Source organism: Equus quagga, chromosome 4 (assembly GCF_021613505.1).
Source record: "Equus quagga isolate Etosha38 chromosome 4, UCLA_HA_Equagga_1.0, whole genome shotgun sequence".
Taxonomy (NCBI): domain Eukaryota; kingdom Metazoa; phylum Chordata; class Mammalia; order Perissodactyla; family Equidae; genus Equus; species Equus quagga.
The window spans coordinates 75162993-75175920 of NC_060270.1; the positions used below are offsets into that span (position 1 = coordinate 75162993).

Below are 12928 nucleotides of genomic sequence, written 5' to 3' on the forward strand. Positions count from 1 at the left end.
AACGTGAGAGTCAAAAACACAATAGAATAAGGTGCCATCATACGGTAGTGATTAAAAGCTCTATTCTGGAGTCAGATTCTTTCATTCAATTCCTGGCTCTGCCACCTATTAGTATGACTCTACCCACATTATTTAACCTCTCCGTGACTCAGTTTCCTCATCTGTAAAAGAGGATAATAAAATTAACTATCTCAGAGGGTGTTCTGAGGATTGAACGAGTTAATAAATGTCTCATTAGATTATAGTAGCCTATGGTAAATCATTAAAGCGTAAGAGTACTGATTCAATAAGTTTTTAAAATTGAAAGAAGGAAAAGAAAGACGGAAGAAGGGAAGGCAGAAAACAATATGATTATTTATTTTTAAGATTAGCTCAACCATGTGTTTACTTATGCACTTTTCTATACATTTTTAAACACGTTAATCATATCTTGCTAGAAATATACACCCAGCCTCTGCCATATTGTTTGATAAATTAAGTTCTCACTTAATGGTGATGGACAGTTGAATAAATATATAAAAGAATAAGGAAATATATAAAACTAGAAAGCCCTGGATATCTGGAACAAACAGGATGAAAAAGATACAAATAAACATACTTTTCATAATTTTCCCGCAAATCCACAAAATCTGTTGCTCTGGAGGAATAATCTATATCAGGCCCAGAAAAGAATGAACCAGAGCATGAAGGGGCCAATAGGCTGAAATGTACTTAGATGAGCCTCATCAATCACTCCTCATTCAATGTAGATACCATAGACACCTTATTTCAGGCATATACAATTCAACGCCAGTTGTAACATGGTTCAAAACGCTTGTTTAACTGTTTCTTTTACATATACAAGGTCAAGTTGATGGTGCCTACACAGCTTTGCCCATGCTGGGGACTCCTTTTTTTTTTTTTAAAGATTGGTACCTGGGCTAACAACTGTTGCCAATCTTTTTTTTTTTTTTTCTGCTTTATCTCCCCAAACTCCCCTGTACATAGTTGTATATCTTAGTTGCAGGTCCTTCTAGTTGTAGGATGTCGGACGCCGCCTCAACATGGCCTGACGAGCGGTGCCATGTCCGCGCCCAGGATCTGAACCCTGGGCCAGCGCAGCGGAGTGCGCGAACTTAACCACTCGGCCACGGAGCCGGCCCCAGGGGGACTCCTTTTAAGAAGATCCTATAGAGTACAACACTCAGAATAAATAACATAATACCTAAGACCAATGCCAACCACGACTATTCTGTGTTGTCTTATTTGTGTACTTACTTGCTGGATTGTCCGTGCTATGTAGGCTGACCATAGGGACCCCTGGACCTGGATTTTAAAAATATATATTCAAACATTTTAAATACATCTAAGTAATAATTACTGGAAAGGCTACATGACAAAGTTTTGTTTTGTTTCACTTTTCTGAATGGGAGTATTTTAGGGGTAAAACATAATGAAACAGAAACCAGATAACTAGATTTCATTCTTTTCATGCACATCTTCTTCAGAAAAGTAAGAACATATGGGGAATAAACTATTCACAGAGATATTGTTAAGATCCCCTCTTCTCAAAGTGTCCTATACTTCTCTGTTTCTATAGTTTTAGTCAATCACATGTGCCTTCCTCTATCTCTAGTCTTTTATAGAATAGTCACTGATGTTCAGTAAACTGATTCACTACCCCGTGACCTCGCGTCTGCTCATCCAAGATCAAATTCTATTTACCTGTCAGTCAAGAAATAAAGAATGCGTGCATATTAGAAATATTTCATCCACAAGATAAATAAGAAATTTTTGTTAAAAATATATTAATTTAAAAAATATATATTAACTAGCATCTCCAATTATTTTAATTATACTGGCTAATTCAGACGTAACCAAAGATGTTATCTTGAAACTTCACTTCTCTAAATAATTCTATCTAGATTTCTAATGGGTTTTCACTGGTGTCATCAGACAAACTTCTCTTTTATGATTACTTCATTTCAGATATCAAGAGAAAAAAAGCTGAAAAAGAGCAAGTGTTGGTCTATTCATCCTGCTGCCTTAAAACAAGGCCGTTTAAGGTCATAGCTGAAGCAGTAGCACTCCTTATAAGAGGGCACATGAATCCCATTTCATCTCTCCGGATTACAGTATCCTACTAAAGGACGATGATTCCTATCAATATAACCTAGAGATACCATACAGCTGTGTAAGACTACAGCCTGTTGGTACCAGGTAGAAAAAATAATTGACGTGAATACAATTTCTCAGAATTGAAGGCAACTAGATCCAGGGATTAAATTTCTATAGATCGTAAATCTCTCAACAACCAAGCCATTATTTTAATAAAAGGATTATAGCTCTTCCTAAAGACTAGGTAAATTAGTTTATCATTGTAAACTGACTTTGCTGATGTAAATATGTTTCTTCACTTTTTTAAAAGGTTCATGTTCAAACAGCCCTTATTAATTGTGCACGGTAACTTCCAATTTATATTTCTAAATTAAGTATATAAATAAAATTTGTATCTCAGTAAATCTATAATTTATAACTTTTTAACAAAGACATAAACTAAGAATATCAATTAATATACTAGAGAGTTATAGTTACTAATGATAGCAATAGATACTGATCAAATAAAATGAATAAGTTTTATCAGAAAGCATTTATTACCTTTACAGAATAATATGAAATGTTGATTCATGGGACTAAAACTGGCACCAAAATATGTACATTGTTCTTTCATAAAATTACATGAAATGCATTGACGATTCAATAATCCTTCAGTAGAAGCACTGGGGAAAGAAAAAGTAAATGTTACCATTCCAGATACTTGAAAGTGTGGCATCTATACTGAAATATTAACATAAACAGAGGAGCTACAGCATTGTTTACATTACTAAAGTTAAGACATACACATTTTTCTTCTCTGTAATAAAATGTACACCTGTATGTATGTAATATGTACATATGTATGCTTAAAAGTAAAGAAATCAATTTCCATGAGACTCAACATAACTTATTCTTATCTGTATTTTCTTTATAGATATACAAAGTCCTTGTAAAGTCTTAAAAGGAATTGCCCACAGAGACTATCATAAAGTCACCCTCAGAAAATATTAGTAGAAAGAACTAGTAAATATTTTCACAAGTCACATAAAAAAATCAAGCTCATGATTTCTTAAATTCAACATTCTAAACATTAGAATTTAGCATCAGGGCCAAATTTTTCTCACTAAATATCTGCACTGAAGTTTTTGGTAAAGAAAAATTATTATTATTATCATTATTTGCTGAGGAAGATTCACCCCGAGCTAACATCTGTGCCAATTTTGCTCTATGTTATATATGGGTCGCCACCACAGTGTGGCCACTGATGAGTGGTGTAGGTCTGCATGCAGGAACTGAGCTTGGGCCACTGAAGCTGAACACGCTGAACTCAACCACTAGCCCATAGGGCCAGCTCCAAGAAAAGTTATTTTTGTATGATAATATATATAATGTTAATGATTGTATATACTTTGAGATATTGAGAACGTAGGTAAAAAGAAAAGCAATTATCTCTTTATTTTACAAATAACGGTGCTTAAGGTCAGAAGTGTTGAGATATTTACCCAAGGTTAAATTTCATATATAGAATCATTTATTTTATAAATAAAGATGAATCATAAATTATGCTGATAGATAAAAACACTGTTGATGATACATTTTATAAAACCTGATTGGACTAAACAGTCTCAATTTAATTTTGGAACCACACATGATTTTGGCTATACATTTGTAAATGGATCACAGTCATGCTGATTTTGATGGGCAAGATGCTACAGGCGTGGGGATGGGAACAGGAGTGTTGGTGTGGGCATCAGAAGCAATTGAGAAGAAATATGAAGTAGAGTTCACAACATCAAAATTTCACATCTGAAACATTTTGAGCTGATATAAATCCAAAATTTCCCTTTACTAGTCAAGGCAATTAATATATACTTGGTACTTAAACACTTCAGTCAGTTTTACCCTTGTGGAAACTTACAAGGTAATCATACCCAATTTTTTTTTTTTAAATTGTGGTGTAAATTTCTTTTTTAAGTTGTGGTATACATAAAACATACTATTTGCCACTTTAATAATTTTTAAAGTATATAGTTCAATGTCATTAATTACATTTAGAATGTCGTGCAACCATCACCAAAGAAAGACTAAGAATGTGTACCAGTTGCACACAGCTCTTTGGTGACAAAACTAGAACTTAAAACTTTTGTCTCTCTACTCCTTCATATAACTTTTCAGATCCAAGTTTCCTACAGACTTATGTTGGTATTTCCTCATTATTTAGATTATGAAATTGCTGAAATAAAGAAATGCAAATTTTGAGGCAAAATTGTAACACTGAATATAGTAGCAGTTCTGACTCTGCAGAGGTATCTAATCCTGTAAATTAAGTCAACTAACGATTATTTTTATGACCTGGACAAGACATGATTGAGTTTTCTGGGTTTAACACTAACATTATCTTACAGTCAAGCCAATTGGCATTTGATGAGCTATTTAAGGGGAAATTTATTGGTACTAAATTTTCTTTATAACACAGCCTGCTACACTCGTACAAGTCATAGATATATTGACTGTTCTGCCTCAGTCACTAGAGAGATAAGTTAAACACACAAATAAATCTAAGAAGTCATTGTGATTCAAATCACATTTTAGTTAATAAAGGGAAGAGAGATTGAGGCAGCCCCATTGGCTGTACTGGGCCAAGTCTAATCTTCCAACACTGTCATTCTTCTTTAAGACTTACAACATGAGAGAAATAAAACATTGATCAACTATTTCTATGTCTCTAAAATATTTGTGATAACTGCAAATATCAATCACAGTATATGTTTCAAGAGAAATAAGTTTCAGGTCATCAAAAGGAAAAAGTGACCAATAATTTAATCAAGACCTCTGAACCAAACTTAGAATCAGTCTCTTTAAATAAACAGCTGTTCTTCCTTTGGAAGTCATTAGAATTGAGAACATGAGTTCCAGACTCCAAGAGAAAAAACAAAGAACATGAAAATGTTGTATTGGAAGAGGTGATAAAAAGGAGACGCTTGCTTTAGATGAAAGTAATTTATAGATAAATAAGCATGTGGGTGGAATCAGAGGGAGTTAGGGTACTTTAAACACGCATTTTCACTCTCAAAGGAGAGTCTAGGGTACTTGGTAAGAATCAGTGGTGACAGTTCTTCAAACATGAATTTCCACTGAGAATATGCCATGGCAGTTTTGACGCTTTAAAAATGGATCTGTGAAATAAAAATTAGAAAGTGTATGTAAAGTCTAGAATCCGTAAGTGGCTTGCCAGACAAAAATAAAAGTCATTCTTGTGAGGTCCTGGTGAAAGCTTTCTGAGTGGAGACATTTTAATACCAAATAGTTGTGCCTTTAGCCCCTTTGGTGAATATAACTTTCCAACTGGGAAAATTGGTCAGATGAAAATATTCCCCATCCATTGCTTTATTTTAGTAAGCAATGAGCATTCCTGTCTTAACAATAGTAGTGGATTTTACAACTATAAGGGGAGAAAGAGAAATTTCTGCTTTATCCCTTTTACTAAGTGTTCGCAGTGCTGTATTTTGTTCAGGAATAAATTGCATGGGCACTATATTAATGCACTGAAAACTCAAAATGAGGCTTAGCAGAAAAAAAGGCCACAAGGGAAAGTATGTAAATACCTGTGATGTGGGTAGTTGAGAGAAGCAAGCTTCAGAAAAAAAGATATTTTGAGTCTGTAAAAGCAGTAAAGAAAAGAAATAAGAGAGGAGCAGAAAGGTGGTCTTCACTCTGGTTCCAGCCTTCAGGCTCACAAAGGTCCAGAGCCAAGGGGTTGGACCAAGAGGGTGAGGTTTTGTCATACGCAGTTGGCTCTCCCTTAGCCATGTAAAAAATGAAACTTCAGACTTTGCCATCCCAACATTGTGCTGCGTAGATAGTCATTGAGAAATCAACCTGTGTAGGGAGATCCTTGCACATTGCTTACCTGTACAGCTGCCTCCCTCTGGGAGAAGTCTCCGTGCTCAGAAAGTAACTGCTCGGGCAAGAAAACAACAAAAATATCAGGCACAGATCAATTTTTGCCACCCTGAGTTTTCACTTAAATTTCAAACTGTCAAAGAACAGGCAAGAGCTGCTCTATTAATTAATCACAAGATTTTGATCCATTTGGGAAACATATTTTTTTCTTAAAATATCATCAGAATTTTTCCATGATCTCTCTCAATTTTTCTGACTCTGTGTGTGTGCGCATGCGTCTCAGTAAGTGTGTCTAAGTGTGTCTCTAGGTGAAATATAGGGAGAGTCTTTAAAGAAAAGATTGTTCTTTACACATGGCCAAGTTGTTTGGACTAGGACTGTGGTAAGCAAAACATAAATCTGGCAGAAAAGATTGCAGTGACAAGGCTGACTTCCAATCTGACTAGAGAACAAAAAATGCTCACATTTTTTGCGTCGCTTCATCGTATGCCAAGATCTTTATCACTTCCCAGTTTCCTGATGTCAGATGCCGCACAGTAATTTGCTCACTTTTACTCTGCAAAGAAATAGAAAATATTGATTTTCTTTTTATTTAAACAGCATCTCTCCAGTCAACACCAAAGTACTAACTGCCAGTGTCACTTTTAATTTTTTAATTCTCAGCTGACATTGGGTTTCTCATTTTCAGTTTCAAGAATGCACATACATTCACATAAGCATAGATCTAGGTAGGATGATGTCTTTATTCCTGTGCTGTAGGAAAATCATTCAGAAAAATCTCTCTAGGTGAGCATCACCTGTGCATCTCCTTGACATAGGAAGCCATCTTGGCATTTGGCACAGAGATAGGACGTTGATAACTTTCATGTAAATAATTGACAGCTGCGCAGCTTGGGCAGCTTTAAATAAAACACTTCAGAATACATTTTATTCTGAAGAAACACTGTTATATATTTTTAACCTTTGTAGTATGTGCATTACTATAAGATTTGCTATTTTCTCTCAATAATTTATTTCTGAGATTAATCCATGTTGATGCTCATAGCCATAGTTTATTTTCACTGCTAAATGGCATTTTATTAAATGAATGGAGAATAATTTATGTTTTTTTGACATTTGAGTTGTTTCCAAATTTTTGCTCTTAAAAACGTGTTGCCTGTGAACAGCCTTATTAATGTCTCCTGATACACATGGGAGTGTCTTTTTGAGAGAACATCAAGAAGTGGGTTTGCTTGGTCAGAGGATATGCATGTATTCTACTTAACTAGATAGTGATAAATTACTTTCCTAGGTTGTCCCAATTTATAGTCTATTAGCAATATGAGAATTTCTTTTGTTCCACATCTTTCCCACTTCCTCAGCAACAGCTGATATCATCAGAGTACCCAATGTTTTGTCAAACTAATAAGTATGAAATTGTATCTCATTCATTTTCTTTTTATTGAGAAAATGTCCAAACTACAAAAAGGTTGAATGAATAGTACAATGAATGCCCATACAATCTTTACCTGAATTCAACATTTCAAATGTCAACTTTTGAATATTTGCCCTTGCCAATTTTTTGTTTGATGAATCATTTGCAAGTAAGTTACAAACATCAGGCTGTTTCAGCCCTGAATTCCTCAATATACCTCTCTCGAGATTAACAATACTTTCTCATATGAGCAAATAGCACACCACACCTATGAATATTAACATTAATATCATCTAAATATATAGCCTATACTCTAATTTCCACAACTGCCCCAAGTAACTTTCTCTCTCTCTATAAATATATATATATATGTATTACATAGTTCCTATACATTTTTAAAATACAGAACCCAATCAGGTTTACATATTGCATTGGGTTGTCATGTCTTTAGTCTCTTTTAAAGTGAAACAGTTATCCTATCTTTTTTTAGTTGAGGAAGATTCGCCCTGAACTAACGTCAGTGTCAATCTTCCTCTACTTTTTAGTACGTTGGCCACCAGCACAGCATGGCCCCTAACAGAGTGGTGTAGGTCCACTCCCAGGAACTGGGCCCAGGTCACTAAAGTGGAGCACACTGGCTGAACCTAACCACTAGGCCACCAGGACTGGCCCTATCCTATCTTTTTTGATTTCTGTGATATTAACCATTTTGAAAACTCTTGGTCCAGTGTTCTTATAGAATGTCAAGCATTTTGGATTTATCTGATTGTTATCTTATGATTTAATTTAGGCTGACCTTTTGGGGAAGAATATCATGGAGGTGATATTGGATACCTCCTTTGCTTCATATAAGAAGCACATCATTTCACATCTTCCCACGCATGACAGTGCTGTTTACATGGTAACTGTGAGATATGTTGATTGTAAAAGTGCGTTATGCCTTGTAATCAAAAGTGGGATGAGACTTGCACAATATGTGAATAACTTTTTCTCCACGAACTTTTCACTCAGTAGTTTTGGCACCCATTCATGACCTTTCCCTGAATAAATTAACATTTCAAAGTGATTTTCTAATTGTTACATCCCTTCTATATTTATTAGGTGGCATTCTTCTGTAAAAGAACTTCTCCTAATTTTTCCCCTCACGTGTTCACTCTTTCTCCGCCTCCTCCTTGTATTACAGTAGACTTAAACATTTTTAATCCAATATGTTACATTCCATTCGTTGTTATTCTTTATGATGCTGAAATTGTCAGATTTTGGTTAGTGAGAACCCCTTCAAGCCAACCTCTCTATTCTTCGGATGTGATTACATTAGTCTTTGAGTGCTTCCTTCTTTTCTGCACAATAAGATGTTTTAAGGTCATTTTACTTCCTCTGTCCCATATCTGTAATCAATCATTTCTTTAAGGACATTTTTCTACTGGATTATGGTGTTTAGATATCAGTATCTGAGGTTAGATGTGCTCATTGCTACTCTAATGTTATGAGTTCTGGCCCTTTTCAGAGGAGATAGATAGATAGATACATAGATAGATAGATCGATAGATAGATAGATAGATCGATTTCTATATGTTCTTGATGTGTGTGTGCATGTGTATGTATAAATGTGTATGCTCTTTGTAATATCTTGAATTAAAATTTGTATCAGTTTGATTTACTTTTAGGTGCATTTGCCTCTCAATATTTCAATTTAGCCTTCGATGTCCTCATTCTTTTTTTTGAATCTTTTAAAAATATGTACATGGCTCAAAAATATTCTATATATATGAATGTATACAACTAAGAAAAGTCTTGGTCTCATCCCATTTTCACTCACCACATCTAGAAAAATTTTTTCATTAGGTTCTTATTTTTTCTTCTTTTCTAGGGGGAAATTTTTATAACTAAAAATATTAATATTTTATATATATAAATTAGAGGGTATGTGAGACATGCTTTATATCCATTGTTATAGATCTTCTTCCATCTTTTTTATTATTACATATTTCCCCCATAATTCATTCAAGGAGCCTCCAATGATGAACTTCTCAAATAATGCTGCAGCGATTAACCCTGTGTATATGTTTGTTGTTTAACATGTAGGGAAATATCTTCAGGATATATTCCTCCATAAGGAGAGTGTTGTTTTGCACATCTACCAGCAATGTATAGGGTGCCCATTTTCCCATGGACATATTACAGAATATGTTGTCCAGTGTTTGAATTTTTGCCAGTCTGGTAGGTGAGAAATGATGCTTAGGTAGACACTGTGATATGCCAACCAGAACTCCCTTCTGGAAGGAAGGACCTACTTCACCAGTGGCTAGAAGGGCAGCTGGAAGGCCCTCAGCTGTCAGTCTTCTTTGGGGATTGCCTGGACTGAAGAAAATGTCCTCACCCAAAATCATATCTCTTTTCAGAGGTAACCCCCGTCCAAGGATTGTCAATATTGTAGTATAGAAGCCCAGGCCTCTTGCACTAACTTGGGACTTCTCTGAAGGGCCACCCCAGTCCAGAACTCTCTGTGGGGTCAGATGGCATTGCAGCTCAAATTCTTCTGCCCCATCTTCCTTCCTTCCCCTCCTTTCCAAAGTTGTTGATCTCCTCTGGAATAGTTGTCCTGCAGCTAAATCATTTCATAGTTGGCTTCCTGTGAAACTCAATTTGTGACATGTGTATTGTGTAATGTCATTTTGCATTTCTCTTACAAGAAAAGCTGAGCGTCTTTATATTTATATATATATATATATATATTATGCCATTTGCATAATTGTTTTATTGGACTCTCTGTTAATGTTTTTCTCTATCAGATATTTTTGTATTCTTTTATTTTTAAACGTTATGTTTTTATATCCATTTATGTGTGATATAAGCTGCAAATATGTTCTCCTAGTTTGTCCTTTCATATTGACATTGGTTGTACTATGCTCCCCCCAATTTTTTTCTAATCTTTATATAATCAATTTGCCAACATATATTTATATCGTTTCTGGGTATTGATGCATAGTTTAAAGGGTTTCCTCAAACTAAGGTTACAAAGAATTTGGCGATGCTTTGTCCTAGTATATGTAAGATTTTATTTTTTAAAGTTAGAGCTCTGATCATTTTAAGGTTACAGTGGTAATAAGGAATTACTTTTATCTTTTTCCTAATGGTTATTCAGTTTTCCCAAAATTATTTTATAAAAAATTTCCATTTTTTACAGTTGTTTGAAATGTCATCTTTATTATATATTAAATTTCCACATGTACCTGCGTCTATTCCTGTATTGTCTATGCTGTTCCATTAGTATTTGTTAATTCATGTCTCAATATCACACATTTTTAGTTATAGATTTTTTTAACATTTATATTATTTAGCACTCATCCCAGCTCATTGTTCTTTTTTCAGGATTTCCCTAGATATTACTACATGTTTATTTTTCCAAAAGAACTTTAAAAATAAGCATATCTAGTTCAAGTAAATAAAAACTTGAATTTCTTATTGGGACAATACTAAGTTTGTAATTAATACTGACCTCTTTATGATCTTCAATCATTCCATGTGTTCAAGTCTTCTTCATGTCTTTCAGGAATGTTTTAACATTGTCTTCATATAGGTTTTGTAGATTTCATTTCATATATATTCAATTTTCATACAAATTACCAAGGATTTTATATTTTGTTGTTATTGTCTTAAGGGGTTTTTTCTTCCATTATACCTTCTAAATGGTTAATGTTTGCATATATGAAAATGTTAATGATTTCTGCATGCTAAATATCTATCCTGCTGTCTCACTGAGTACTTTTCCAAATGTTATGGCTGGTTGTTTATTCTTTTCTGGTTAACATTAAATAATACCTGCAAAGCAATAATACGCAGTAATGGAGATAGCGTGCATCCTTCCTTGTTCCTGACCTTAATGGAAGTGCCACTAGATTGGCTTTTGGGCTAAGGTGTGTATGTTTTATCATGTTAAGAAATTATCCAGCAATTCCATATATTTTTTTAAACCAGGAGTTGGCATTAAATTTTATAAAAGGCTTTTACAGCAACTGTAAACAAAACCCATTCGGTAGAACAATTTAAATTGCATTGGCATTACCTCTGAAAGTCTGGTAAGATTCTCCTATGAAATTACGTGAACTTGGTGCTCATCTGTGGTGCAGTTCTTTGATAACATTCCATTTCTTCTATGTCATTAGTTAGTTAAGCTCTCTATCTCTCCTCGGACAGTTTTGGCTAAGTGTATTTCCTCATGAAATTGTTCATTTCATCTAAATTTTCAAATTAATTGGCATAGAGTTCTGCAAAATACTCTCATGATTTATTAAAATGTCTTTTATTTCCCACTAGCCATTTCTAATTTTGTATAAGTTTGCTTTTTCCCTCTTTCTCTTTGATTGAATGAGCTTGTTCTTTGTCATGTTTGTGTGTGTGGTGTGTGTGTATTTGTGTGTGAGTCTGTGTGTTTTCAAAGGGTAAGCATTACTTTTTTTATTTATTACTTCTACATTTTTCTGCTTATAACCTACTTCATTTTGCTTCAAATTTAGTTATTTCCATTTTTCTGGTTTATGTTGCATTTTGCTGATAATTTTCTACATGAATTGAGAATTCAACTCATTTCATTCCTCCATTTTCATTTTTGTAAGTTGGTAGAGCTATGGCTTTTATTCTAACAACTGATTCTGATGTAAACTGTTGTAATTCTTCTTATTATTATAATTATTATTTTATAAATTTTGCAATTTTGATTTGAATTCTCCAAAGAATTGTTTAACTGGATTTACTTTTTAAAAATTTCTAGTTGAAAAACCCATTAAAATGTATTATTGACTTCTAGGCTTATTACATTGTGATTATAACATGGTTTTATATAATTTCTAATTTGTAGACCTTATTGAGCTTTTTAATGACCTAATGTATGTTCAACTTTTGTCAGTATTGCATATTCATATTATCTCTTATTTGAGTGTGTTCAAACTTATATATATATATATATATATATATATACACACACACACATATAATTTATCTATCTATCCATCTATCTATCGCCTTACTTAATTTTCTGTCGATTTGATTTAGTTTGGATGGAGAATAGTACAATAAGGTTACTACATATAAGTAGCTTCTGTGCATTTCTGCTTTATGAAGGTGCCTACTGCACTCTTTGGGGCATGGGTATAGACATTTTTAAATTTTATATCTTCCTCGTGATTTGTGACCTTGAGCATTATGAAGGATCTTCTCTTAGTCTTCTTAATGCTTTGGGGCATGAAAACTCTTCTTGTCTGGTATTCAGAGAGAAATCAACTTATTTTAGATGTGTATTTCACATAAAAGCTTGAATCAGGTCTGTTTCAAGAGCCAATCTGAAAACTCCTTTTTTAAATTTTAGTACATAAGTTAAGACGGTTTACATCTATTGGCATGACTGATACTTTTTTAAAAACTCTATCGTATTTTACGTATTTCTTATGGATATTATGGTCAATGAGGTTTTTTTGTAGGTAGTTTTTAATAATTTTTTGTAGTGTTTTGAAATCTGGTGCTAGGTTTTTATTTTGT

The 12928-nt window shown here is 33.8% G+C and overlaps 1 protein-coding gene across 1 annotated transcript in view; it reads right to left on the reverse strand.

Annotated features, from left to right (window-relative positions):
* The window catches only part of DPP10 (dipeptidyl peptidase like 10), a 610898-nt gene that overhangs the window by 46002 nt on the left and 551968 nt on the right, over positions 1 to 12928 (reverse strand). The window contains exons 14-17 of the mRNA XM_046659152.1: positions 6444 to 6535; positions 5987 to 6034; positions 2638 to 2759; positions 1258 to 1305 (exon numbers count right to left, since the gene is read on the reverse strand). Coding sequence (XP_046515108.1) covers positions 1258 to 1305; positions 2638 to 2759; positions 5987 to 6034; positions 6444 to 6535 — 310 coding nt within the window. The remainder of the gene's footprint in view (positions 1 to 1257; positions 1306 to 2637; positions 2760 to 5986; positions 6035 to 6443; positions 6536 to 12928) is intronic.